The following is a 27,672-nucleotide window of genomic DNA, read 5'->3' on the forward strand; positions in this document are numbered from 1 at the left end:
AACTGACGACACAAAGCTCGTCATCGACAGTATGTAAGCGAAGCCTTTGTTCCACCCCGGAATCGGCTTGGACAAGGTGCAGAGAAGGGAGGAAGACTTCAAAGTGCTGCAGCATCCGATAACAGCCGGTCCATTGAAGTTCAGGTAGGGGCACAGATTTGAGTCACATCTATTTTGTTTGAGTTTGGAAAAGCATTTCCCCGTTGTAAGCTCTCGCATCCGAGCACTCACCTTTCTGCTACGGTGGAAGAGCGGATTGCTGTGGATATGGGCGACAAGTTTGGCATCATGTTTGACGGCTGGACCTCGGAACACTGCACTAACAACGCCGAGCTTGCTCGCCATACCGATTACAAGCCATTATAAGCAAACGCGTGTCGGTGGTCGTCAACCGACCAGATGCTCGCCCGTTCATGTAAATTTGCGATGCCATCAAGACGGTAGCTGTGGTCGAAAATTTGCTTCTTCGCCCGCGTACACATCGCAAGATTGTGCAACTTGTCTGCAATCTGGAAAGTTCTCGATAACGTCTGTGTCAAGCTCCAATCGAAGGATTGTACTATAAGCGATGTGAGGCTCCTATTTGATGCTGTTATAGCGACGTATCCAGCTACTTCACACCACGCCAGTTCTTTGGATGAAATCATCCATTCACCTGTCCGCGAAAGCGCTGTGATCAAGCTGCTAACCGACCGAGCCATGAACGCTAAGGAAGCGGAGACTGTCGCCCACTTTGCTCTCCCCGCTCCTTTCCCGGCTGAGGCCCATATTAAGGCGAACGTTGTGACGGAAATACTGCGACACGCAAAACGACCACGCCGCGGTACCGAGACCAAGTACGCTTCCCTACTTCGCCCCCCCCCCTTCAGCAATTGGTGCGAGTGCCTCTTCTCTCAGTGCAAGTTGGTGCCGAGCCCTCTATTCTCTATAAGCTACCACCAAACTTCGGGATGATAATGTTCTTGCATGCTAACCGTGAGCTCTGGGACTTAACCACTCTCTTGGGATTAAGCAGCTCTGACAGCCAAGAAACTGAGTAGATAAAATGATCACGCTCTGCAGCCCGGAGGTGTAGGTCCAGACCCTGATAAACCTCTTATTATGAATATAATAGATTCTAGGTCAATAGGTGGTCATTTACTTTCCTGTACAAAGCCCATATCCGCTGGTTGGCTGTCTTGTGCCGTCGTCGGCTCATTTTTATTGACGGGGGACCCTAACCAGGACCACCAGGGCCTACTGATAGCCACAAGCATTTAACAGGTGCGGATTTCGGGCCCATGTGTAGTGAATTAGTGGTCGCTTCCAAACCACTCTAGTGTTCTGACTCTAGCGATGATTTATTTAAAATATTTTTGCAATACTTATTATTTCGAAACTAGCTTAATTTTATATCTAATTGTCCGAGCCCTGTCTATAGAGTTCTAGTATAGGATTAATAAGTTAAAAACGACCAACTGATGAAGCAGTTCGGTTCAGCGCTGTAGACTACGAGCTGTGACTACAGATGCACTTTAGTCCGTGACGATTGACAACTAACTTGGAAATTTTAGGGCTCGGCTGAATGCAATGCCACGGCGACCGGCTATCAAGTACACGAGTAATCCACATCAACGTCTAAATTTAGGCATTCTGCGGACCATTTGTATTTTTTTTTAATTCTTGGAAGTGTTTCATTCCATGTTTGATTTGACAACTTTGCGGTTTAACATCGCACAACGAGTCCGCGTATTCGGAGACAGCGTTTGCAACGACTAAAGTACGCTATACATTTCTTTTATAAGTACTTATTTAGATAATACTCCGTAGTAATGCAGTACTTTACGCCAGCATTCCATCATTTTCAGCAGATTTCATAATGAGCAAAATACCTAAATATCATCAGACACAGATTGGTGCTAAGCGCAACGAGAAAAGACGGCATCGATTTACATATACTGATGTATCATTTGCTTTCTCTGTGAGTATGCGTTACAAGGGCTCGCGACACATTTTTTGCAGGTTAGGTATTGTTTTAGCTGTGAATACATAATTTAATACTGCTAAATTAATACTTTTGGAAGAAATTAAAAAAAATAGTTTTTAAAAAGAAGATATCAATAACTTCTCATATCACTCCACTCACTCACGCTGCCTTGGAATAGCGACAGCGGACGTTCATCAATGGGGGAGACCAAGTTCAAAAGAGAACCCAGCACTGCAACCACCGACATCCCGAGTCAATGAATGAAGTCGAATACGATCATCAAAGTTATTGAGATTGTCTACGAGGAAAGTCAAGTAGAAAAGAAGGTACTATCTGTGTAAGTACGGTCTTGGTTTGCTCATCACAAAGTTGTTACACCATATACAGAAAACCCAAACCATATGTACAGAGCGTCCCAATACTATGTTTTCTTATAGGCTGATCCACTTCAACGACCTGCACTCTTTTTTGTTCAGTATTTACTCTTCACTGCTACACACATCTACACGACGACCGGATCCATTGCCGCACTACCAGCTTCCATTGTCGCTTGACCCACTTCCTCCTGTGCGTTAAGAAGTGCAGCCATCTCTTCCAGAATTCCAGCTGTTTGCTGGTGGTTCCCAACCCACATAGACGCACTCTCCCGCTTGTGGCGGACCCGCATTGCGCCAGAATTCGAAGCTGCCAGAGGCAGAGGCAGGTTGCAGTCTGGGAAGCGGTGACGAGCTTCGTTCATGACGTAGCTCCACACTGCCTCCTCGCCCTTGATCTGTTGCAGCGCGAACAGAGCCACCACGGGGCCACGATACCACCAGCCAGGATGTCGTGGCTTCTGCGAGTCCAACGAGACGAAAAACGCCGCTCCAAGCTCCTCGTACGCAGAAACAATGAGCGACTCGAACGCCGTCTTGGCTCTGAGCTGACGATTGTTGCGTTTGTTGAATTCGGCGGGATTGAGCTTGCGAGACATGGGGCCCCAGAAGTTGCGCTCCCACACAGCGCGCGAGTGTCTGAGCCAAAAAGTGCGGAACGTTTTGGCAAGTGCAGGGTGTTTTTCCTCGTCAAATGGAGGCGACACGTTGCTGTAGGCTGCTTGCCACGGTGTTTGGGCCTCGAAGTTCTCCATCTTGCGTGCCAATTCCCGCTGGCTGCGACACATTTCCTCACTCATGACAGGTTTCCCTCGCTTTGCTGGTTTCTCATTGGCTGACTTGAGTCGCTTTCGTGACTTTTCGTTGGATCCTTCACTGCTTGTTAGTTTTTCTACGTCGGACTTGCGTTTCCGACGTCGCGTGGGGAGCGAGAACACACCAGAAGCTCGAGAAACAAGGTCGTTTAGGACAGACTGGACCACTTCCGTGACGGTTGTTGTAGCTGCTTCTTGCTGCAGTAAAGTGCGCGTTGGTGGCCTCTTTCTACGCTTTGGAGTTGGTTTTGTAGTGGGCGGCGGGGCGTCTATCGTGACCGCTTCCGCCATTGCAGTCGTGGCTACGACATCTTGCAGTAGCGTAGAACTAATCTTCGGCTTTCTACCCCGTTTCACGGTAGACTTTACAGTGTCCAACGTGCCTGCAATCTGCGTCTTTGACTCCTTACCACGCTTTGGAGTCGATATAGCAGCGGGTTGGGCGTCTGTCACCACAGCGCTCACCACTTCCGGCGTGGCCACAGAGGTGGCTATCTTAGTAACTTGACGCTCGACTGGTTCAGTTGAGGACACTGGAGCCGCATCTCCAACTTCCATGGTGGCAGAATCTGCGTTTTGCAGTGACGCAGTGCTAGCTTTCACTTTTCTGCCACGTGTCGGAGTAGGTTGTGCAGTGTTCGTCATAGCAGGCTCTTCTGGTATCCGTGTGGCTACAGAGGCGGAAACCGTTACAACCTTTGACTTGTCTCGACGCTTTGGAGTCGATTTAGGCGACACAACTTTTGTCACGACAGACTCCACCGCTGCCGTTGCAGCTGCAAAGGTTGTAAGTTTACGTGGTGACGCAGTGCCAGCCCTTGGCTTTCTCACGCGCTTCGGAGTTGACTTACCAGGCTCTGTAACAACAGGGTCGACTGGGTCTACAGGTGATGTATCCTGTGCTGACACAATACTTATCTTGGATGGTCGGCCACGCTTCCGGGTAGCCTTTGAAGTCTCCATCGTAGCGGACTCCGCAGGTGGCGCTGCGGCTACCGACTCTGCATCTTGTAGTGACGTCTTAGTAGTCTTTGGCTTTCTCACTCTCTTTGGGGTCGGGGAAGCTTCCGTCATGGTAGATTCCACGTTAGCTGCATCCTGTTGCACGGCTGTACTGGCCCTTGTCATTCTCACATGCTTCGGGGGTGACTTAGCACTTGGCGTTACAGCGTCTTTAACGACAGATTCCACCAAGTGTGATGCGCTTGCAAAGGCTGCCTCCTGTAGTTGCGTCGGGCGGGTTTTAGCCTTCCTGTCGCGCATGGGCTTAGCTGATGACGTAGTATCCGTAGCTGCAGAGACCTCATCTTGCAGCGATAAAGTGCAGGTCTTTGACTTCCTCCCGCGCTTCGGAGTCGGCGTAGAAGTGTCCGTCGCAGCAGGTTGAACCGAATCCGGGACGGCTGCAGAGACAACAGCCTGCATGGACACTTTGCTAGTCTTTGACTTCCTGCAGCGCTTGATTGCGGGTGGTAGAGCTTGAGGCACGGCAGGTTTGAGAACTTCCTTTGAAACTGCATCTTGTGTTGCTTTCGACTTTCCTCCACGCTTTGGAGTCTTAGAAACTTTTGTCACATCCGATCCGACCGATTCCGGTACAGCTGTGGACGTAGCATCCCTCGACGACGTAGTTCTAGTCTTCATCTTTTTGCCGCGCTTTGACTTTGAAATAGTAGAAAGTGCAGAGGTCTCTGTCCCAACAGAGTCACGTTCCGTTGCAGCAACAGAGGCTGTTTGCTGCGGTGGCTTCGTAGTTTCCTTTGTCGGTCTAGCGAGCTTTGGGGACGATTCAACAGGACTAGAGGCAGGTGCCACACTAGCATTCTTGCTGGTTGTGCGTCTACACTTGGTCGTAAACTCCGCTTCAGCACGAGTGTCGGACGGTGTCTGCTGCAGTCGACTCCCAGCTTGTTTCGATTTCCCTTTCGTCTTCTTTTGCGTGATCAAGGGAGCTTCTTCATCTGCAACGGCGGGCGTCGATGCTACTGCTGTCGACGGCTTTGGCGCAATCTTGCGCTTCCGTTTCTTTGATATTTTCTTCGCCGCAACTTGCAATTGCTTAGTTGCATTTTCCACGATGCAAGGATATTCTTGAGGTGCTGGAGGCGGTGGCAGCTGCGACATGTGCGGCAGTTCAAAGGGGATGACACTGATCACTTGGCACCCTCTCTCCACGAACGCCATTAGTGACGTCTCCCGTTTGTACACGAACTCAAGGAACAAATTCTTAAGTAGCGCCATGTTCCGAGTGGCTGCGCGCTGCTGTAGATACAGGAAGACGCACCCACGAGTGTCCAGATGATGCTTTGGTTTGGCAAGGAGAAGTGCCGCTTCGCGACGTCTCTGGGCGCTGGTGCTCAGCACCGGGTACATGGTGATGATGGTACAGCCGTGTTGCATCATGGGGGCCAACGTGTTCTCGTGTTCGTTGAGGAAATCAGCAAAGATGCGACGCAGCATCAACATGTTCACACACTTGAGGCGCTGCTCCAAATACGCAGCAAAATCTTGCAGCATAGCGTGATCTCGAGGCACGGAATCGGGTGGGCCCTTTCCGCGACTCACGTACCCATCTAGTGTCACGATGGAGCGCGCCTGCGTTGTCGGGCCTGAGGCCGTCGCCATGGCGTCCACGGTATCCGTTATCCGGTGATGTTGAAATGGAGGATGCTATCGTAATACATTTAAATACTTTTCGTTATCGCCCGAAATATATTTAAAATTATATAAGACAATCATTGCAGGACACTTCATTTTGTTTGATATAGAAATTATTGAGATACATTGATTTTGCCGTATCCTTACACTACAGTCGAGTGGCTAAGACGAGGATTACGCGGCTTGTATGAAGCAGAGAACCAGCATTCTGGTGAATATCTTCTCGCTGACAATGTTAAGTGACGTGGTGAAGGGAATGCTAGAGTTGGTTACGTAGAAGCACATTCGTACCAACTATCAGAAGCTTTACAAGCCTGCACCAGCCCTGCTATAACCGGTTTTAGGCAAGCTGACTCGGTCAAGAGACAAGCAGCCGCAGAAGTGGAAAGACAGCAGCTAAATTAGGCTCAAAAGAGGGCATCCAACAGCCGAACCTCGGAAAAGTGGGGGGGGGGCGCACAACACGACACGTGATACACTCCGCCACCGCGGACAGGACGTCTTCACTACAAGGGTGAACGTTGGCTACGAGATAGCCCAACTGCCGCACCTGAAGAAAAGAAAGAAGCCAGGTCACATAAGAATAAGGCTTGGAAAGTCAAGCGTGCAGCTGAAGGGAAACCGTCGACAGAGATCGCTGGACCCGATGATGGAGAGAAAGAAGTGAGCAAGGTGTTAAATGACGAGGAGTACACAGGTCTGATCAATGGAGCCGTGGGGATCTGACTGTGTCCAGACACGGGTGCAGACAAGTCTATCCTTCAGCCAGCAGATGCAATACAACAAAGTTTAAATGCAGGACGGCCGGTAGGGACTCGAAGACTCGAACACCAGAGTGTACCGGTAGGTAAAAAAACTACGCCGAGTCATGAGGCTGCTCTGATTGATGTGCAAATATGCCGCCGGTTGTGACTTCCTGGTCGTCGAAGAGGAAGATGGGGGAATTCTATGGCAAATTTTGAGTCGTGGGTCTTCTCGGTTATTTTCGTTGGTCTGTTTCAGTATGCGTTGGCGTTGGCTCGGAGCGACTATGGATTTCAATTCTAGGATCAGACAAAATGGATGCGGCAGTTACTCTTAGAATGGATGTGTGTTCCATGTATACAAACGATATCCTCTTAGCATTAAGACGCAACCAAATACATGTAAGCAGAATAATCCTATCATCACTACTCAAATCCAAAAGTAACCGACTCAGACCCCCACCGTCTGTACGCAAGCGGTATCTTTGACTTGACGCGTCGTCTCCGGAACTCCATGATCCCTATAAATGATCCCAACACGCTATTAACTACAGTGAGTGTAGTAGCGTTTACGCACGTTTCTCCTTTTCCACAGTAAACAGCGACTGCAGAGAAGACCACGGCAAGTGCCATGATAACCAATCCTCCATCAAAGTACCATCGAATCCATCCTGACCTGACATCATCAAGTAGTGCTGCATCAAAATCATGTTACAGTAGTTGTGGGGGAGAATAACGCACTTACGCTTGTACTTGATGCCTTGATCCGGCTCATCCGGACAGTCCACCAGCACATGGATGTCTCTGTCTACTAGCTCGAAGTTGTCACCGAAGTATTCATCATTGTTCAGTCTGCACGTCTCGTCCAGTAGCAAGTGCTCTTGCATGAGGTTTTTGATTCGGTCTGGAAGTTTTTTCAACTTAACCGCCTTAATGTCTGCGTCTCGCGAGTTTAGCCAAGTGTCACCCTCCCGCGCGAGATACAGCTTCAGCAGATCTGCATCAAAGTAGATCAAACCGGGCTTCTCCTCCTTGATCTTCTCTTTCAGATCACCGACCATCTCGCTGAGCTCAATGTCCACAGGGAAGACGCTCCCGACTCCAACCACCGCGCAGAACAGCTTCACCATCGTGTTTCTTTTTGTGGAATGCCAGATTTCCTTGTCTGAGCCCAATAATCCTTGCAATTCATTCCACGATTCATTTTGCAATTCATTAGCTGATAGAAACGAGGATGTGACAATTGTGTTCGATAGTTTGATGGAGTCACCGGATCCAGCAGTTGATTAATTCTGAATTTTTATTCAAATTCTACAGTTTTAGGATGTGGAAGCTGCTTGCAGCCTGAACTTCTCGGCGTATTTACCTTCGGTATCGACGATTTAAATAGCTCTGGAATGGGCCCAAGAGGCAGCACAGCGTTTGATACGTTGTTGAGCTCGATCACAGCGAAGTCGCAGCTGAGTAACACTTCGTCGCCAGTGACGAAATGCGTGTGCTCAACGACGTCGAGTGGCCAGTTGACCGGCAGCGACGAGTTGGCTGGGACCTCCACGGTACAAGCACTGATAAAGGTAAGACCGAGCATATGACTGAAGAACACACGCCTTTATCGCTTGATGTGCTAGCATAGCAGCTCGACTAAGTGCCTTCGGACTCGTCTGTGGTTGCTTTACAGTTGAGATTTTAGACTGACGCGTGGTCGAACACGACAAACCCGTACTTCCTCCTGATTTCACTGACGCGTGGTCGAGCACGACAAACCCGTACTTCCTCCTGATTTACGGGAGGTACTCCATTTAACGTTTACTTTCAAATCCAACAGCCCTTCTCAAGAGCTAGAGATTCACGTTGGTACTCCCGTCTTACCGACGTATTCAGAATCGACAAGTCGTTGTCAATGAGCCGGAAATGCTTATCAAAATCCGAGCAGAAGTCAGCGAGTGCACAAGGGTATCGACGCGGTCCTGCACCACGATGTGGTTCTTGTGGGCGAACTCGTATTTCCTTTAGGTAGCTGAAACTCAAAACACCTTGAGCTTGATGATACACTGTGGCTTCTCGTTCGTGACGTTTGTGGATCGATTCCGAAGTAGAAAGAGCTTTTTTGCTCTTGCCAAGGCAGGAAACACTGCTGACTCGGTCATCGTCTCCAATAGGATTTAACCAAGGACGCTTCGAAATGGCTACATTTGAGCAAGATGAAAGAAAGATCATCCACCGATGCACCTACATCTACACTCGAGTTTCGTGTTTAGCGTCATGATTGTTTGGCTACGAGAGAAAGAAACAAAACTGCAATGGCAAATACAGATTGCAGTCCAGTGTAGTTTAATTTTTGTAGAATCCACTTCTTGACAAATTAACTACAGAGCGGCTGCACTCAATCCGATTTAACTGGTTTCTATTCTGAAAATCGGCTAAGAAACAAACATTTGATACTTGCAGATCTGTACATGGCGGCCGATGATGGAGACTTTATAGCGAGGGACAGCGTGCGTGTGGAGACTTCAAGAATCATGGACTTGCTTTGGGGTCGTCAGGGTGGTGTGTATGCATCGTCTGGTCCTGTGACTGCCGGTATGGAGTATAGAGGCGGATTGGAGACTCCTTGTCACAAAGCGATGGGTGGTGGAGATCTGGAACAAAGTGTACCGGTGTATTTGTGCTGTTTTACATTGAGTGGAGCAGCACTTTACATGTTATTTGGGCTTTGCGCGCACTGCGACCGATATTAGGTGGTCTGATGGGCTGCCTGTAACCCTAGACAAGAGAGAGGGGAGGCCTATTTATTGTAGAGGCTCTCTTCGATTAGTTGGGGCTTCAATAAGGGGGTAAACCTCGTCCGAGTGTGTTGCATGTTGTTTGTTGACGTCTTTGTTTTCCTCACACTCGGGTCACAACGAGGATTTAAGTGACAAAAGGAGAATGAAATGATGGGGTTTCAGTGGTGTCTGAAGGACTCGATGTATATTTACATGCTCTCTGCTCCGTTGTAGACAATGCTTACACACTGGTTTACTATTGTTCCAAGTGTCTCTTGTTACCTCGTTTTGCTGTTTGGAGTGTGTCTGGTGATTGATACACAGTGCTCTTATCCTGCTCTCTGCTTGGCTCCATGTCTGTTGGCTGGGGCTCGGGTGTGTCACGTGCTGCTGTGGCGTCTTTTGGAGTTTGCTCCTCGAGTTTATTGCAAGTTTCTGCAAAGTATTTGCCAAGTATGGGGAGCGCAATGGAGTCGCGAATGGCGAATGCAAGTTCAGTGCAAATGGTGCTGGAGGTGCAGAGGAATTGCTGCGAGGGGCTGCACATGGTGACGGTGCTGAGAGCTTCCGAAGGGTTGCCGTTCGACTGCGTTTTATCTCATTTTTGAGTGCTGGATGCAGTCACGACGCTTGCAACAAAGGTTCGTCCTTGTCTGTTGGAAGACGACGGAGCTGTTTGCTGTGTGCGTTTCTTGACGCATTTTCTCAGTTTGTTTGCCGCTGGCCGTTCACAAAGTGTCCGGTGCTTGGATCGTCCTCCAAATTACCCCCAATGTGGAATCTGACTGGCTGCCAATTTAATCGGGAGGTACATGTCACATGCAATATAGCTATCACTGATAGGTATTACAACCGGCATCAATTTATATCAGATGTCTAAAACGTTGCTTTCTCCGTATTTTACGAGTGACCGCGTATTTTTCATAGTTTCCTTCATCGTCTGCAGTAAAAAATCGATCTCGTGTTTCCCAGCTGCGGGGCAGTAGCGCTGGATTAGTTCATCGCAGATATCTTCGAAGCACTGAAATTTCAGTTTATCTTTTTCGGGTTCAGCAAAATTCAGGAATGCAGTAGATAGTTCCTTGCATCAAGTCGTACTGCTCTTGGTTCTCGTAAATTACTCGAGTATTCGCGAATTTTGCAAGATAAGTCATCACTGTTCGCTCGTGTACTATCCACTCAGTAAGTTCGTCAAGTGAAATTTTCCCATTCTGATCCCGATCAATGCGTGAGAAAGCGTCAGTAGCAAGGGCTTCAAGACTGTCTGTAGCTGGTCTGGGCTTACCGACCACTTTACAAAGCCCTCTAGTCGTGCAAAGCATCAGTAGAACCAATTCATCCTGTGATATCATCTTGGAGTGGTCGAAATCGAAGAGATCAAATAGAAATGGAACTTTCTCCTCCATCGTCGCATTGCAGTACACGATGATCACAGCAAACACTTCCGTCACATCCACCTGATTTTTAAAAAGAAAAACTAAAGATTTTAAGTTTTTGATTAAAAAAGAAATAGTTGACTTGCCTTGCCGACTTCCCACGAGTCGAAAAGTACAAAATGTTCGAGTGAATCTTGACAGATGAGTGAGAAGATGTCATCAAACTCTTCTGGATTGACAGTCATCTTGTCTCCTAAAGTTCCTTGTAAGGTTTCAAAGTTCTCCTTCGCATCACGAAAATCATCCAATGTTGCTAGAGAAAAAGAAGACAGTTAAACCTTGCAAGTCTCGCCCTCACACTCGCTCTAACCTGCTTTATGATATTCATAAGATTCAGATCACGTCATTCATCACATAATTTGCCACGTGTACATTTAGCAGAGGATCGTCGCTCACGATCGGGCCGACCACGTCGACGGTCAGTGCGTTCCCCATCTCGTCGTCTTAATTAGAGCAACTTTCGGCAAGTCAAACTTAGAAACGGTTTGTCTACAGACTATTCATAACTCGCTTCAAGTCCTCGACCGCTCACAAGTTATCGACATGGATTTCATCTCCGTCGGTCTTGCCAGTCCGCCATTCCGACGTCCAACACAGCGAAAGGCTTTGCAACTACCACCTCGTCCTTGCCCCCTTTACAAACCACCAGTGACATCTCCCCATCTCCGAGAAAACACGATAAATCACGACCCATCCAAGTCTCTTCCTGGCCCTTAACCTTCGCACCTGGAAGTCCGATACGTATCCCAACCGACTCTATTGATTACGATGCGTTCTCTCCAATATCTCCTAAAGTACAAAAGCTCCACACCCGTACACGTCTACTAGACGATAGTCGAACACGACCGGCATTACTACAAGAACTCCTCGAGTATCTTCACACAGAGCTCGATGGAGAGCGAGAGTCAAGAAAGCCCAGTTTACGACGGCTACAAATCGTAAGAGAAGCTCTCAATCGCCTCATCGACGGCTTCAGTGCGTACGCACCTGTCCTTTTGCAAATCCGAGATGAATATGAACGTGCAGTCGAAGATCTTCATGCTCGAAATTTGATGATCCCGGGACTGCAGACTCGACTACAAAGTATGGAGACTCACTGTCTTCAACAACTCAGTGCGTATAGTGCAGAAGCGAAAGCTCGTTCTCTTGTGCTAAAGAAACGATTAGCAGAGACGCAGGCATTGCTGGCTGCTAGTACAGCAGAAAATGCGCGACTCATAGCTGCGTTAAGAAGCGAAAAGGACAATGTTACAAAAGCGGAGAGTAAACTCACCGATGTACAGCGTTCGACGTTGACGTTAAGCGAGTAGTGTACGAAGACATCACGAGAGCTTACGTGCTGGACAGGAACGTTCTCTTGAGGACGCGAGAGCGTCGCAGAAAGTTACAGCGCGATACTATCACGCATATGACGAACTGGCTGAACTTAAGAAAACTGTAGCAGATTTGGAAGAACAAGGGAATGGAGAACACGTGGCTGCAGATAAGAACACGATCGTATTACTTAGTCGTGAGGTACAAGAGCTCTCTACTGCACTAACTGCGTCGAGTACGACGCATTCTAACCAAGCTATCGATGATAACGGCATGTAGCGCTAAACCACGAGTTCATAACGGGGCTGGATGGTTTCGGGTTGGAATTCAAGCTAACTGATATGTTAAATGGAATGTCGACGGCGTTGACTATTGCTGAGGGTATTGACGCTACGGCTGCTATGATCACGCAACGGTTAAGACAAAACTGCAACAATTCACTCTACTTAATGAATGCAAACGGGAAAGAACAAGTCCCAGTTGTCTTTTTGACCGAACCAAGTGAGCTGCTAACTTTGAATGGAAATACCGCAAACCAACTCGTAACTTCTTCGGTTATAAACACACAAGCAAGTGGAGACTTCATCTATGGACGAGGAGTGAGCGCAGATGTACCCACTTACTTGCAACATGATGGAATTGTACGTAATTTTTACTTCCCTCGAACCAAAATTGAGCAACTTGTTGGTCAAATCTGGGACCAATTTGACGAACAAATTCGAGCTTCTCACAACCGAAATTCCACTTTTCGTCTCTCAAATGAGGGCGCTATGAGCTCTTGTGGAGCGTCACTGACTGTGGCGCCTGAGTAGTTCTTACAATGCTCTCGAGACAATCGCGCAGATTGAGTAGAACTGGTCTACAACTTCTTGAACGGTTTAGAACGTTACAGTTCAAAGTCAAGTGTATGTCGGTTGTTCTATCTCGTCTTGAACCAAGAACTCCCCATTGAAGCACGGAGTGATCAAATGAAAGAACTGACGAAGCTTCACGAGGCTCTGGCAGTCGTAGACCGAACACTTATCTAGTTCTTTTGACGACTCGAGAATTCGCTATCTCCAGGTCGAGTAGTACTAGCAAATGTGTTCAAACCCTTCATCTGGCATTCCCCTGGAAGTCTGACGCTCAGCTAAGTCAACTGCATCGAGCTCTGTTTGTCGATTTATGAGGAAACAGCCAGGTGGATTATGCTGCTTTGTTATCCCATCATACACAGGATACGAATTCGGTTAAGGCGCGTGTACAGGTTAAGTGGCAGTTCGCAGAGTGTCTAAAGATGCAGCGTCTTGACGATCTCCTGCCTTTCCGACGCCGTGCTCAAGACCAAATTCAAATGTTCTACTGAAGATACTGACACGCTGATGATCTCGCTGCGTGGTGGTCGGGCCTGTCTTAATGCTGCAGATGCGGCCATGTCTGAGTCTGAAATTACGCGTACTCTAGCTACTGTTTCGGAGTTAAACCCACGAGAGCTACTCACACACGACGATATGATGCTAGATCCGCATCAGATTCTACAGCGTTTTCCGACTTTACTACTACGACCAACAGGCTAGAATCACAGATTTAGAATATTGATAGAAACTCATGAAATTTAGAATGGAAATTTAAAACACCTAGATTTTTCAAGAACTATTAGCTGTACGTACATCCCAAGGCACAAGCTGCGCTGAGGCGCGAACTTTAACTTGCAAGGCTAGAAGAGCCTCGCTACTTGATCGTCGAGACACATGATGAGGTCTCGCCACTTTGTCCGCTTTAGGCACAAGCAGATTTATCATCTGGAAACTCGGCTGGACGGACAGAAATTGGCTTACGCTTGAGCTTTTGTTGACGCTTTGAAGTCACTTTTCTCGTCGTCCTCGAGCCAGTCTTTGCAAGGCGTTTTGCTCTCACTGGCTTGCATTTGAGCCTCGTCTATTTCCTCACGCTCGAGATCTGCCACAGCAATAGCTTGGCTCCTGCCAGCCACGCTGGTATTCCTGCTGTACTAGGCAGACGGTGGACAATATAGACGCGTCCTTTGTCCAGATGCGTTGGAACGCCAGCAAAACGTTGGTCTGGAGCATCATAGTCCAGATCTGAAGACTCTAAAACTAGTTTCAGAGTTGCACAAGCAAGTGAACTTGCATTTGCTGGCGTGTACAACGAAATTCTGGGACCTGAAGGGGAACACGAAGCCGATTATCCTCGCACATAAATCTTAAGCCGCTTTAGCGTTAGCAAGAAACTCAGCTTCCTCTCTCCTACAACACATCGAGTCTTTCGACGCAGCTTAAAACTATGTGTACGATGTTTACTAATAGCATTTAAAGCCGATGCTCTCGAGATCGCAACCGAGGAATCAGAGCGTCACAACCCCTTCGACTTCAATGAGGGCGTCTACCAACTCAACTCCCTCATCTAAAATGATATTTCCCTCAATTTCTACGCTACTAGTGAGTTTTTTGGATAAAAAAAAACCGTTTCCTTATTCTGCATCGGTCCGTCCCTTCACACAGCTTAACCCCCCTGTTACCAACGTCATAAGTTATGACATAGTCCAAATTGTACGTCGTAACTTACGACATAGTGTTTTCTTCATATAGGAGTTGGCTCGGAAACGGCGACCTGATACTGAAATCAAATCAAATTTGGGGCCGATCGGATATAAGGCTGGAGAGGTTTTTGCTGCACACACAAAGCCAGTACGAGGGAAAGGGTTCAAGTGCACCTTTCCAACTGTCATCATTTGACGAGTGGCCAGAAGTCTTCGGGCACTCTCAGCCATTCGAGATTTTGGCGGCTGAGACGTAAGCAAATTCTGGTCTTTGTGAGCGCAAGGACCAAAGCTGAGGCTCAAGCGTCGGTGTCAGCGCCCGCCCTGGATCCGCGCCTGGTAGACTTCGGCCACCTGTGGCGCCAGCTCAAGGCCGCGGGGTGGCGGTCGAAGCCTCCCACCGGACTGTCAAACGATTGGGCGTACGTCAGGCCGTCAAGCGAGGTTCCTGCAGAAGGCGAGATTGTGTTCTACGGTGTGTTGTGCTGTTGCAGTATTACTATGCGTCATTTCTAACTTGGTTTGTGGTAGGTGAGAGAGCGGTGGTGGAGCACGCGATCGCAACCGGACTGATTCAGGATGAAGAGGACAACAGCAGTGGCGAGGAGAGTGGAGATGGCGGTGAAACTGGGAGCGGTGGCGGCGGTGAAGCTGTGAGCGGTGGGGGTGGTGAAGCGGGGAGCGGTGGGGGCGACAGCGGTGATGGAGATATGGTGCGAGCGTCGCAGATTGATTGCAATGTGGCCCTCTCGGCCAACACAGTCGACGCGCTGTTTGGAAGTGACAGCGAGGACGATGGCACACCTGCGTTGTCGCAGAACGCGGTTGGGAGAGCTTTCGGGCTATCCCCGCTACGTGCTGACGCGGTGCATGACTCAGACCAGAGTGTCGTGATCGGAGCTTTTCAGCGGGTGCTCTCGGAGACGGAGCCCGACCTAGACGCTGAGGACGACACGGTGGAGGAGCCGAGAGACGCCAGCGAGGGTGACGACGCTGGAGGACCAGTTGTACCACGCGATCCAGCTGATGTAAACTTGATGAAGGCTGGAGATCTGAGAGAGGAGTACGGGAGTCTGAGGTCAGGCTCCGACTACGGCCAGTTTTCTGACGACGACGACGTGGAGCCTGTCCGTCCTGATCCAGACGAGGACGTCAGTGGTCGTGCAAGGTGTGCTCGCTGTATCGAGGCGAGCTCAAAAAGTCGTTCCAGACGACCTACTGCTGCCCGGACTGCTCCAACGGCGACGCCAAGTTCTACCTGTGTGGCAAGGCGCGCAGAGGTGGCGACAAGACTTGCTTCCAAGTGTGGCACGAGGACTTCGCGTGCGGTGACAGGATTCCAGCACACCTTTGCAAGCGAGTCGTGCGGCGCCGCGCTCCCAAAACCGTCGGCGTCCGCAAGAAGACTCGTCGTGAGATTCTCCGCGAAGACAATGAGGGTGCTGACGAGGAGGCCGAACCGTGAATGCGAAGGAGCGCCAGACGATGGGAACAACTAAGGATACTGTTGTTTGTTTAAAAGTAGTTGTTGCTTTTTCTTGATTTCTGTCGGTAACTGCCAAAAAATGGATTTGCCGTAATTAAAATAAAAGGTGTTTTCGTCGGCAACGGCAAATCTAGTTTTTGCCGTTGTCGACGAAAAGAATATTTTTATTCTGTTTTTGTTTATTTTTATGTGAGGGCCCTCCCAGCTGGAGGGCCCTCCTTAGTTTTCCCCCCTAACGATGAGTGTGTTCATTGCTTCATAAATGTGACGTCCTTTACCATATGCTCTGTGTCTGTTCCTCTTTTAGCATGTCAGTCATCGAAAAGCCCTGCTCTATGTGTGCATTCGCTTGCGTCTTCCCGTTTTAATTTTTATGTTCACTCTTACAAAGTCGTAAGTGTCGGTGTCCTTGTCGTTTGGGTCATCCTTACGTCGTATGATATACGACGTAAGGTGTCAAAACCTTTGAGAACGTATACCTCCCATCGTTTTGGATAGGCAAGTCGAAGATACAGCACCATACAAACGCGCTGGTAAAAGCTACGCCGTAAGTTATGACGTAAAATTAGTGGTTCACGGGCTCATTTTACGGTAACAGAGGGGTTAAGGATCAAAGCCTAGGAAGCAAAGCCGTCGGATACTGATGATATACTTGAAAATCCAGACGATGACAATGACAGCTCCTCGTTATCTTCCTACGACTCGGAAGAGTTCGGACTCGTAGCTCGGAAGGGCTTTGCAAGGATGTACGTGCTGTCCTGAAATAGCCGACAATGTGACGCGGATTCTAAAGAAGAGGCAGCACAAACTGGATTTTACTCTTTGCAAGTGGAATACACTATTTCCACGGATGCCAGAGGATATTCAAGTTCGAGAAGAAGATCAAAGTCAACCCGAAAGCTTCTTTGAAAGTATTTCGCGTGCGGTGTGCACTTGAGGGATATCCCGCGATTACTGCCGTTACTTCACGCACAGCAGGATTCCCGCACTGGGTCGATTTAACTTCGGGATAACGGGATGCAGTGTACCAAATGCGGGAAGTTGGAGAGTTTTTCGTCGAAGAACTGACAAAGCCCCGCACGACCGAGAGACTGAAACTTGGAGCTCGAGAACTCCCGTGGCTAGCTGAAGCCACGGAGAAAAATAACCGAGCCTTCTTTGAGCTACAGACTCATCCCACTACGAACAATGCTCTCGCAGACGCTGGCGTTCGGCTTGTCGTCATGAACTCGTGATGCGCGGAGTACTGCTCGACATCATTTACTCTCGAGACTCGTACTTCGCCACGTTGCGGGACAACACGGAGGAAATTGCGCTTGAAGATATCTTCGTTCCGGACGGTAAATTTATTTTTTTGTAAATTGAAAAAGTGGTTTTTGGACCAACAAAGATTATTATTGTAGCTGCCAATGCGGGTCCTTGCTACTTAGTCGCTACAGGTGTGTTTCTATTGATATTTCCGCTTTATGTTGATTTCTAACGTACGCACAGTGACGAGGATCTCAAGCAATTGCTGTTGTGGTGTCCACTTCCCGCGGATACGCTGTCTACATGTAATTGAAATCTAGCAGTAATGGAGGGAATTCCCGCGTTTTAGTAGCAAACGACACGCAACTGTATTGTCTGATTGCTAGACACCGTCAATTTACCAAGAAGAAGAACGTTCCTAGTCGAGGGAATGGAGCAAAGCAAAGCAAGGAAGACGAGTCTGGGGATATCGTGGACAATGCAGTTGTGTTCTAGCTCAATCAGCTCGTTTATCACGGGAGTGCTCAGCTTCCCACTACGATGTTGGACGACTCTGGAGCTCTAGTTAGTCGTGGGCTCCCGATATTACGCTTCAGATCTGGACTATGATGCATGACTCGAAAACTGGTTTCAGAGTCATGAAAAAACTGCCACGACGGTAGGAACTCCCAGCAACGCATCATGCACAATTCCCTTCCAGTCCATCAAGTCCAGCGCTTGATCTTCGTCCACAGCTTGAGCGAACGGGCAGAGCGAGCCACGAGCCAACTCGAGCTCGAAGAACGCCTCCGAGCTGTCTTCGATCTCGATCCAGCGGGCCAAATGCGTCGCAATAAGCTTGTTCCCTCCATTAGCAGTGGGAACTACCCTCATAGAAGTATGTACCCATTTTTGAGCCCCAATTAGCAGATCAAGAAGTACGAAGCCGATTTCTTCGTGAAATCGTTGGTAAACAGTAGCACAACGTGAACACATGGTGTTCGAGCACACTTGACAGGATTTCAAGCGACTTGGTGCGTTGGTGTAGACGATACAGTCATTCCCGTGATCGAGAATGACTTTCTTTCTAGTTTTTACAGCCAGTTGAGCTTCTTCATCTGTCCACAAAGCACGATTTTACTGTACGACGAGAGTGCATCTACAGTAGTGCTGCCGGTACACTACAGACTGATGGATATCGCCCATGGCATCCACGAATCCCTTGACGTACAGTTCGATCTTGCCGGAGGTTTTTTGTCGAAACAACACGCAGATCGACGTACAATTTGGTACTCTGATTAAATACAGTGAATGTAGTAGCGTTTACGCACGTTTCTCCTTTTCCACAGTAAACAACGACTGCAGAGAAGACCATGACAAGTGCCATGATAACCAATCCTCCATCAAAGTACCATCGAATCCATCCTGACCTGACATCATCAAGTAGTGCTGCATCAAAATCATGTTACAGTAGTTGTGGGGGAGAATAACGCACTTACGCTTGTACTTGATGACTTATCCGGCTCTTCCGGACATTCCACCAGCACATGGATGTCTCTGTCTACTTGCTCGAGGTTGTCACCGAAGTATTCATCATTGTTGAGTCTGCACGCCTCGTCCAGTAGCAAATGAGGTTTTTGATTCGGTCTGGATTTGTTTTCGCCTTAACTGCCTTAATGTCTGCGCCTCGCGAGTACAGCCAAGTGTCACCCTCCCGCGCGAGATACAGCTTCAGCAGATCTGCATCAAAGTAGAAAAACAACCCAGGCTTCTTCCCCTTGATCTTCTCTTTCAGATCACCGACCATCTCGCTGAGCTCAATGTCCACAGAGAAGACGCTCCCGACTCCAATCACCGCGCAGAACAGCTTCACCATCGTGTTTCTTTTTTGTGGAATGCCAGATTTCCCCTCTGAGTCCCAATTATTCTTTCAATTAATTCCACAATTCATTATGCAATTCATTAGCTGATAGAAACGAGGATGTGTAATTTTTGTTTAAATTCTACAGTTTTAGGATAGCTTGATCGAGTCACCGGCTGCTGGACTACCAGCAGTGAATTTTGTTCAAATTCTACAATTTTAGGATAGTTTGGCGGGATCACCGCGGGTATACGTCGCTGCTGGCGAGGTAATATGAAATTTTCACTCATAATCTACAATTTTAGGATATCTGGAGGGATCCGAGCTCAGAAATGTATCTGAGCTACTCAGACACGTGTCAATCTCAAATTTTACAAATCTAGGACTACAACATTTAAAAGCTGAAGTAGAGCGCAAAAACATTGATGCGGATAAGCTGCACATATGCAACCCTATACAACCTCTTACACATATACATTACTTGGAGGAACTATCTATTCACCAACCACCAGACTATCGACAACAGTACATAGTGAAGAAATGCGCGTTTGACCCCATTTTAATTCTTTAATATTTATTTATTAGTGTTGCAAGTAAAGTATATATATTGTACCAAGAGGGGCAATTTTTCTTCAATTTGCTACGAATTTGAAGGTTTGAAGGTAGGGTAGGTTTATCTATATCTAGTATGTTCATCTAGAACCCAACCTACCCTACCTTCAAAACTTACTTCTTTGGAAATTGCAAAAAAAACGTGCTCCCCTTTACCCCATGGCAAATTCGCTAAGCTACAAGCCACATTTTCGTTGGGTATCGCAGGATGTATTGACCCCCGACTCGACCTCAGGGGGCAATCCACTTTGTCTTTACATATGTTTTAATTAGAGCATCTCTGGCAAAAAAAAAAACTAGGATATAGATGTTGCTTACAGATACGCACTTAGAGAGTTCAACAGAGAATCGTGTGAATGTACCTCATTTCTTTCGAATCTCCAGAGCTGATCTTAGTGAGTTCCATAGAGCCGAGCGCCTTATAGCTGTTAGTCTTACAAAACGTTTTATAGCAATTGTAGAGTTCTGTCGGAGTTTTACCGACGGCCTTGTCATCATCGTCTCCGAGACGATCCAGCTCATTCAAATATAACTTAATCACACTACAAGCTTGCAACTGCTTCAACTCTTGCTTGTATTCGGTTTTTGGCATTTGCTGAGCATCCCAACCAGATTCAATTTCAACATTATTGATCAAATAGTGAAAGATATGCTTGTCAGCACAGGGGTTCGCAAATGGTTATGGACTATTGAGGGGGGGGGGGCAAATCCCAGCTCCATTCATTATGGGCCTATAGTCCATAACATAAAATCTCCAACCTCCGACAACCTCCGACCGTAACAAAAGCAGTCCATAATTGTGTTCAGGTTATGTATTTGTGTACTAGTTGTGTCAAAAGCTTAGGGGATCAGATTTTGGGATAGGCGAGGCCAGAAATATGTTTGTAGTGAGTTTGTAGCGAGTTTGAAGCCGCAATCTTAGGCTCTGAAACGGCCTGTGGGCTAAGAAAACGGCAATTTATTGATTATGCATTTTTTAAGCCCGGATGGGTGCTCACTCTACACAGCAAAAAGCGAAGTGAGACCCCGGGTCAGAAATCGGAGTCCACTAATTGAAGCAGATCATTCCTTTTTACGGCACTTTTTACAAGTAATTACGATTAGCAACGACTGGCTACCCTTATCAGTAAGTTGTCTCTAAACGGTTCGCTTGTGGGGCCGCAAAAATAAACAAAGCTTCATTCTTGTTTTTTTTTCTGGTAAGAGACAAGTCGCCCAGCCGCTACTACTTTATCATCGGTTCGCTAGATTATCTGTGTGTTTGTAAATTTCGTGTATGTGCGATATGTGGCCACCTCTGCTGTCTATGCGATGTGTGCTTGCTTGCGTTGAGGTTAACATTGCTGTTCTAAAAGGAGGTTAAGCTTTGTGTTTGACGCAGCACTCATATGTGTATTTCGTGTACTCTGTAACGAGGTTAACTTTGCTGTTCCAAATGGAGGTTAAGCTTAGTGTTCAATACGGTGCTACCAATGCATAAGTTTAGGTACTGCTTCTTAAGCATGCAATACACCCAGTATTAGCTCTTACTGCTTACTCTGTGTTACCTTCTGCGTCGTTGAGTGAGTTATCCTCCACAGCCTCGTCCTCGAAGAAGCGCTTGCGAACAAGAAGGCGGCGCTCCTTTTCGAAGGCAGCAACAACAGACTTGTGAATGTGCTCCCTCGGCTCCCACGTTGGCTGCCAGTCTACGAGGTAGTACGTCTGCCGTTTCTCGCGCTTCCACGTCATCACCTTGCGTACGTGGTGCTGCTTTTCGCCGCCTACATGATCGTCGTCATCTTCAGTTGGAGGAGGCTCGACTAGCCATTCGCGAACATCATCAAGGCCAGCCCGCCGCTTCTTCCGATCCTTCATGGCTTCGTAGACGACTTGGACGGCTTCGGGAAGAAGGCTTGCGGATGCGACGATCGTGTTCAAGGTGAGTCGGAGGTTGCGAATCGCCTCACCATCCAGGCGAAGCTTGTACGCCTTGCCTGTTGTGATACACAGGGTCTTGAACTCTTTCCAGGAGCTAACAGGGTGCTTGGTCGGCTTGATCGTTGGCATGATGAGCAGTCTGACTGTAAGGTGGGTTGTAAATTGCAGAATGGTTTCAAGGTTGAGTAAATCGAAAGGAAACGACTGGACCAGACAAGTTGCGTGCTATTACTGGATGCAATCTAACGCTATGACTTTATTCGTATGCAAAGGTACAGGGTCGGAGATGCGTCCCGCAGCGTGAAGTTGGTGATAGCTACGGATATGATCGTTGAGAATACCGCTCTTGTAAAGCCTGCGCATGGACTTCAAGACATTTTGGGCTCCACGAGCGGTGATCCTGCGATCTTAAAGAAAATCTACCAGCTTTTCCTCAGCTTGTGTCCCTAAGGCCAGTACTTCATCGCGATACGTTGGTGATTTTTCGCTCAGCTTGAAACCTTCGGGGAGAAACAGCTTCATGAACGCCACAATCATCTTGAAGGTAGACCTTGTGTGCTTTGTAGCCGCGTCTGTCGAGCGCCACATTCGAGGTTCTTGCGCGTACCAGGAGTACCATGCGTCTTTTAAGCTCGTAGCAGCAGAGGTACGTCTTCTCTTTACTGTCTGCGTGTTGCTGACCGCTCCCTCACTTGTGTTGTCTCCTGATTCTGCTGTTTCTGCTCGTTCGCGCTTGTTGTAGATCTTAGACTCCATGGTAGACAGTCGGGCGTCTAGCTTTTGGTTGATTTGGATTAACTGCTCAATCAAAGCCGTTTGCTGACGAAATACTGGGTGCTTCATTATATCTTCTGAAGGAATTGGAGGGGTTAACATGCTGGGTTTCCCATCCGGGCTTGTGCTGCTGGACAGGTGAGGCGACCATGCAAGAAGCTCATTCACGGATACCCCTTTTGCGACTGCACATGACTCGATACGCTGTACCGCTAAGGCGTCCGACTTCACGCCTGTCAAGGATGGATAGTGGCGCAACACGTATGCCATGAGGGTATCAGCGATGCGTGCGTTTATGTTGAAGGCCTTCACATCTAGTCCAGTCGAAGCGCCAAACAGCACAGAGGCGACAGCGCGAATCTTCGCTTGCGTCTCAGAGTCGAAGAAGTCCAAGGTTAGTAGTGGTACCGGTTTCGCGGGGTCGTGGTCACTCAGTACTTGAGCAACTTTGTGATCTTCGGCTGGAGTGTTGAAGACGTACGCGAATGCCTTGTTGGTCGACGTCATATTCCACGCGCCTCTATCGAAGATCCATTGAACGCACATACCTGACCCGTTCGCGTGCTGCGCTCCTCCACGTCGAAATGAATGCGAAGTCAGGCTATCACTCACACCTGCCTTACCCATGACTCGCTCGAGAACGCGATTAACGTAGCTGTGGATACCGGGCGAGGCGTCGACCGTTTTCGGCTGTCCACCAGACTTTGGTGCGTCTTGAGGATGGTCGGTAAAGTCAATCAGAGGTGCAGCTGGCGTCTGAGATGGTACGGAAGGCCCCTGCTGTTCTGGAAGCTGGTTGAGAAGTGCCGCTGTTGGCGATGAGTGCGTGATTAGCGCAAGGGCAACGGCAAGCAACGGACACGTGGTAAAGTCGGAGTCTGGGAAGAGTGATAAGTCTTGCTCCTCGGAAGTCTTGACCCGGATGAGCCGAACGAAAAAGATATCGCCGGATCCAATCGTCAGATTCGTTTTGCGGAGAAGCGTAAGGTCCGACGCGCGCCCGAACAGGTACCAGAGTAAGCATAAGAGCGCCGCATCTTGGTAGTCGCTGGCGCAAGTTGCAGTTGAATACAAGTATTCGGTCATCTGCTTAAGAGCTTTCTTCGTGCATGCTGGGGCCTTGTTAACAAACGTTCCTGTCTCGCGTTTCATGCAGTAGCGCTCCAACACTTGGCCTTTCTTGAGCAGATTCTTTTCAACTGCGACGCGATGCTGGGGAAACTGGTCGAGCAACCAGTTCTTTGCCTGTCGGTAGTACTGCATCACCGAGTGTCGAGCTAGAAGCTGTCCCTTGCGGCCTTCCTTGAAGGCAAGATACATGCCAAATTTGTCTACCACACCTTCTAGAACCAATGCGGCCGTATCGCGGCTCATAGACGCCTCTAAGTATTCCCACGTCACATCTTCGTCTTTTAAAAACGCTAGAAACGAGCGTGCTGCGCTTTCCCGAGCGCGCTTCGTGTTAACGGGCGCAAGATCGTTGAGGCTCATACTGAGTCGGAGATGTCGGAGCTTTCACGTTATTCGAAAAAATATGTGAATGACTTGCAGTTTGTAAAAGGATATCAATAACTGGACCGCTCCCTCCGACCCGATATGTAGGAGCCAGCTCCAACGAGATTCGACCTAACCCTTACCATTTGGATTGGCCAAATCATTTTGTCAAGACCTCCCGATTGGCTGTCTAATAAATAAAAATGGATGATTGGAGATTAATGCCAATACTATAATTAAGTTGGGTCGGAGAATTGATGATATTCATCCATAATGGAGATATCCCATAATCCTTGATCTGCACAAAATACACAACAGAAAGTGTGGAGAGGCATCATCGACGATCACCAATAGAACTCATTTTCAATGCACTGTTATCGGTAAGTCATTGGTGATATTATTACGCTGCTGCCAATGAATAGAAGACACTAAATGCAACTGGAGATAGAGCTTTGCACCTTTTACCTGTACTTTGTAATGACTACTATGGTTTTCGTCCCATTTTTCGCAATTCCATACATAATGGCCATAAATTATGGCCATCCTTATGGTCATACCATTGGTTTTTACGTACCCCTGGTCAGCATCAACATTAGCTAGAACCTCTAAGTAATGGTTAAAATAAGCATCGTCACCAACTAAATCATTATTATTATTTTATCATAAAGCGCGTCGATCAGACTTTTCAATGAAGCTTGAGAAATCGTTGTTACTTAGAAAAATGTAATTGTTGGAATCTTTAATTTGAAAAGCCTTTTTACCTTTATGTTCAATCGTAACTGTGTCTGAAGTGATCCAGCTTTTGGACATATTCATTGCTGCTTTGTTTTTGTTATCTACGGCTTCATCAAGTACCGTCATGAGCAGAGATTGACGCATACCATTAAATCGGCCAGTGATCTACTCCATATTACAAACCGTTTTAGCTAGGCAACCACCAATGACAAATCGATTGAAGCTTTTGAATGTGCTGTTCTTACCAGCTCCTTGTAGTCGCTTTAGGATAATCAGAGCTCCAGATTTCTTGCTTGGGTTTAGCAATCGATTAGTAGAATATTTCAGCAGATACTTGTAAATTTGCTCTTGTATTACTTGCATTGCTTGTTACAGTAGTGGGCGGAGTGACTCATGCCGCCGCACACTGCGCTTGGTCCGTACTGTGGGCGTCGATTGTCGCGGTTGAAGTCACGTCGACCGCGTTGGTCCTGATTGAACCCATGGTCACCACCTCGGCGATCTTGATTGAAGCCATTCTCGCGATCAGGCGTGTTTCCACGCGGTTGACGGTTGTCTGAACGTGCGTAGGTACCTTCCGCAGCTACACGGCGCTCATTTTAGTTAGCGGCTGCGAGGTATCGATCATTTTCATCCAATGAGAAATCACCATCCGTATTATCGGGCTGAAAGTCGCTGTACTCGTCTTGGACATCGTTGTAAGCGTTTGGATCTTCGTTTGAAAACTCGGTGCCCCCTTGAGCAGCTTCACGACCTTCTAATTCATCTAGTAGGTCATCCACCGTGGCTTCAATGAGCGTCACTCTTGGTTTGTTGCGGTTGTCATCGCGGCGACGGTCATCACGCCGACTGTTGCGGGCGTACGCATCGTCGCGTCGCGCGTCACGATTCTAGGAGTATCGATACTCACTGTCACGCTCGGCCATTCTCTCCTTGCCCTTGAGAACGTCTTCAATGATCTCTTCCAGCTCGTGAATGTCAGCGACTCGAGCGTGGTAGAGACTCTCCGCCAGCTTGTCATCATCGCATGTTGCCAGGAACTGCTGTACGTGTTCTTTCGCGTCGCGACCACTCTTCTCGAAGTGTAGACGGGCGGTCCGAGCGTCGCCATTTAGCCTGTTTATGTAGTCGCACAGATGTTCGTTACGTTCCCGCTTTGCAGAGTAGTAACGTGACAGTGCCGTCTGCGTGAACTGCGAGCAGTAGTAGCGGATGGACGCGTCGCTCAACAGCTTCCACTTGCGCTTCGTCTTCTTCGGAAGTTGACGGAACCATTGAATGGCTCCGTCCCGGAGACTTAGCTCAAATGGAATGCACCATTTGTCGGCATCTGTGTGGGTCTTACATAAGACAATATTTTAAATGTTGTAGTCTTACATCAACAACGTCCATGTTGATAATAAAATCTTTATCATACTTATGCATAAATCCTGGGAATAGATTTAGATTATTTCTAGCCTTTTCTCTATTGCTTTCTTTAACGCCAAACCGAGTTAGAATCACACGTTTATAAAGAATGTTATCTCTAACTTCATTTAAAATTTAAGATAACTTGATGTTTGCTGCAATGCCATTATGTTCAATGTTAACTTCAAATGCTTTAACATTAATCTGAGAAAGAATGATATGAGGGTTAAGAGACATGACAATCTCCTTAACGTGATATGTGTTTTCACCGTTATTCAACCTAACTCTCAAAGTTTGATTAATTAATGTTGTAATCTCGGCTGTAGAAGATATCGTGGTTTTCTTTGATTTGAAAAGTAAGTCATTAAACTCGATATTGTTATTTTCATATAGCTCATTTCGATCCATGGTTAATACTTGATTATTGATCTCGTCTAAAACTAACGTTTTTGCTTCTTCATTTTTACTAACTTCATTATTTTTAGTAGCTTGAAGATAGCCAATTTTCCATTGCTGGTATTCATCTCTATTTGTTTGACTAAAAGCATTGACAATTGCTCCCATACTCAATTTATGCTCTCCATCTTCACTTTATCTAACTAAAATTCTCAAACATTCGATCTGATTGAATTTATCCGATCGATCTTCCAAGCGTTTCAGCCAAGTGTTCAGAGCGATATCTTTATCTACTTGGCTTTCATTATACAATGCATTTCCAATCTTTACCCAGTTATCAAAATTATTAAATCATTTGGCTTCTAACAGATTGCAGGGCTTATAGTATTTGTCATCAATGTTATTTTCATCAATGATGTTAAGGTACTTTGCACGAAGATATCTTTCATTTTTTATTTTTTTTGCTTTTATTGTTTGAATTCCCATTCAGTACATAGCTTATTATCTAAACCATCTGGGATACGGCCCAACTGCTCTGGGATGCTAAGCACGCGATAATGCTTGCCAGCAAATACTACTACATCATCATTAGGTATTCCAACACCTTCCAAACCATATACGTTAGCTCCCGTTGCTAGTCTCTCATCATATTTGAATTTATAGTGACACATGCCAGATGGCGTTTTAATGCTTGCACAGAGAAGTCTATCGTCTTTAACCCCTTCAGCCCGATGCGCTTTATAAGATGTGTAAGCAAATCCTGTGAAAAGGATAATCTAACTTGTATATACAGCCCAGTAATAGCGCTACACTTGGGTTTTGTAAACACGAAGTTTTTTTAGCCTGACGATGTAACACGCATTACAAAAGTTAAGTCACTGACTTGTCCAGTTTCAGGCTTTGCTATGAGAAGGGCGAGGGACAAAAGCGCAGTCTCTACCATTTTGTTTGGATAATTAAATGCTGCAGGGCTTTTACACAAGCGTCACATCATCTAGCATATTTCGCTGGAATTGTTTTAGTAGCCAGCAAGATACCCCCATTTTCGAATTTGCGAAGTTTTGAAGAAGATGGGTGCTGCACGCGAAAAGCGCCGAGCCGAGCGCATCGTTGAAGGCGGGACGCCTACCTGGCGTCAGACCTGGAGCGA

The 27,672-nt window shown here is 47.4% G+C and overlaps 3 protein-coding genes across 3 annotated transcripts; all 3 read right to left on the minus strand.

Moving 5' to 3' along the window:
• Positions 1 to 7,068: 7,068 nt before the first annotated feature.
• PITG_07486 (Crinkler (CRN) family protein) lies at positions 7,069 to 7,686 on the minus strand (the record flags this gene model as incomplete). Its single annotated transcript, XM_002904448.1, has 2 exons — positions 7,069 to 7,232; positions 7,302 to 7,686. The coding sequence occupies 2 exons, from the start codon at positions 7,684 to 7,686 to the stop codon at positions 7,126 to 7,128; spliced, it is 492 nt and encodes a 163-aa protein (XP_002904494.1).
• Positions 7,687 to 10,254: 2,568 nt separating this feature from the next.
• On the minus strand, positions 10,255 to 10,942 carry PITG_07487 (EF hand containing protein, putative; the record flags this gene model as incomplete). Its single annotated transcript, XM_002904449.1, has 3 exons — positions 10,255 to 10,309; positions 10,420 to 10,778; positions 10,853 to 10,942. 3 exons carry the CDS (start codon positions 10,940 to 10,942, stop codon positions 10,255 to 10,257), a joined length of 504 nt encoding a protein of 167 aa, XP_002904495.1.
• A 7,643-nt stretch (positions 10,943 to 18,585) lies between these two features.
• Positions 18,586 to 19,200, minus strand: PITG_07488 (Crinkler (CRN) family protein; the record flags this gene model as incomplete). Its single annotated transcript, XM_002904450.1, has 2 exons — positions 18,586 to 18,753; positions 18,823 to 19,200. One exon carries the CDS (start codon positions 19,197 to 19,199, stop codon positions 18,885 to 18,887), a length of 315 nt encoding a protein of 104 aa, XP_002904496.1.
• Between the last annotated feature and the right edge of the window lie 8,472 nt (positions 19,201 to 27,672).

This window comes from Phytophthora infestans, genomic scaffold, assembly GCF_000142945.1.
Source record: "Phytophthora infestans T30-4 supercont1.11 genomic scaffold, whole genome shotgun sequence".
Classification (NCBI taxonomy): domain Eukaryota; phylum Oomycota; class Peronosporomycetes; order Peronosporales; family Peronosporaceae; genus Phytophthora; species Phytophthora infestans.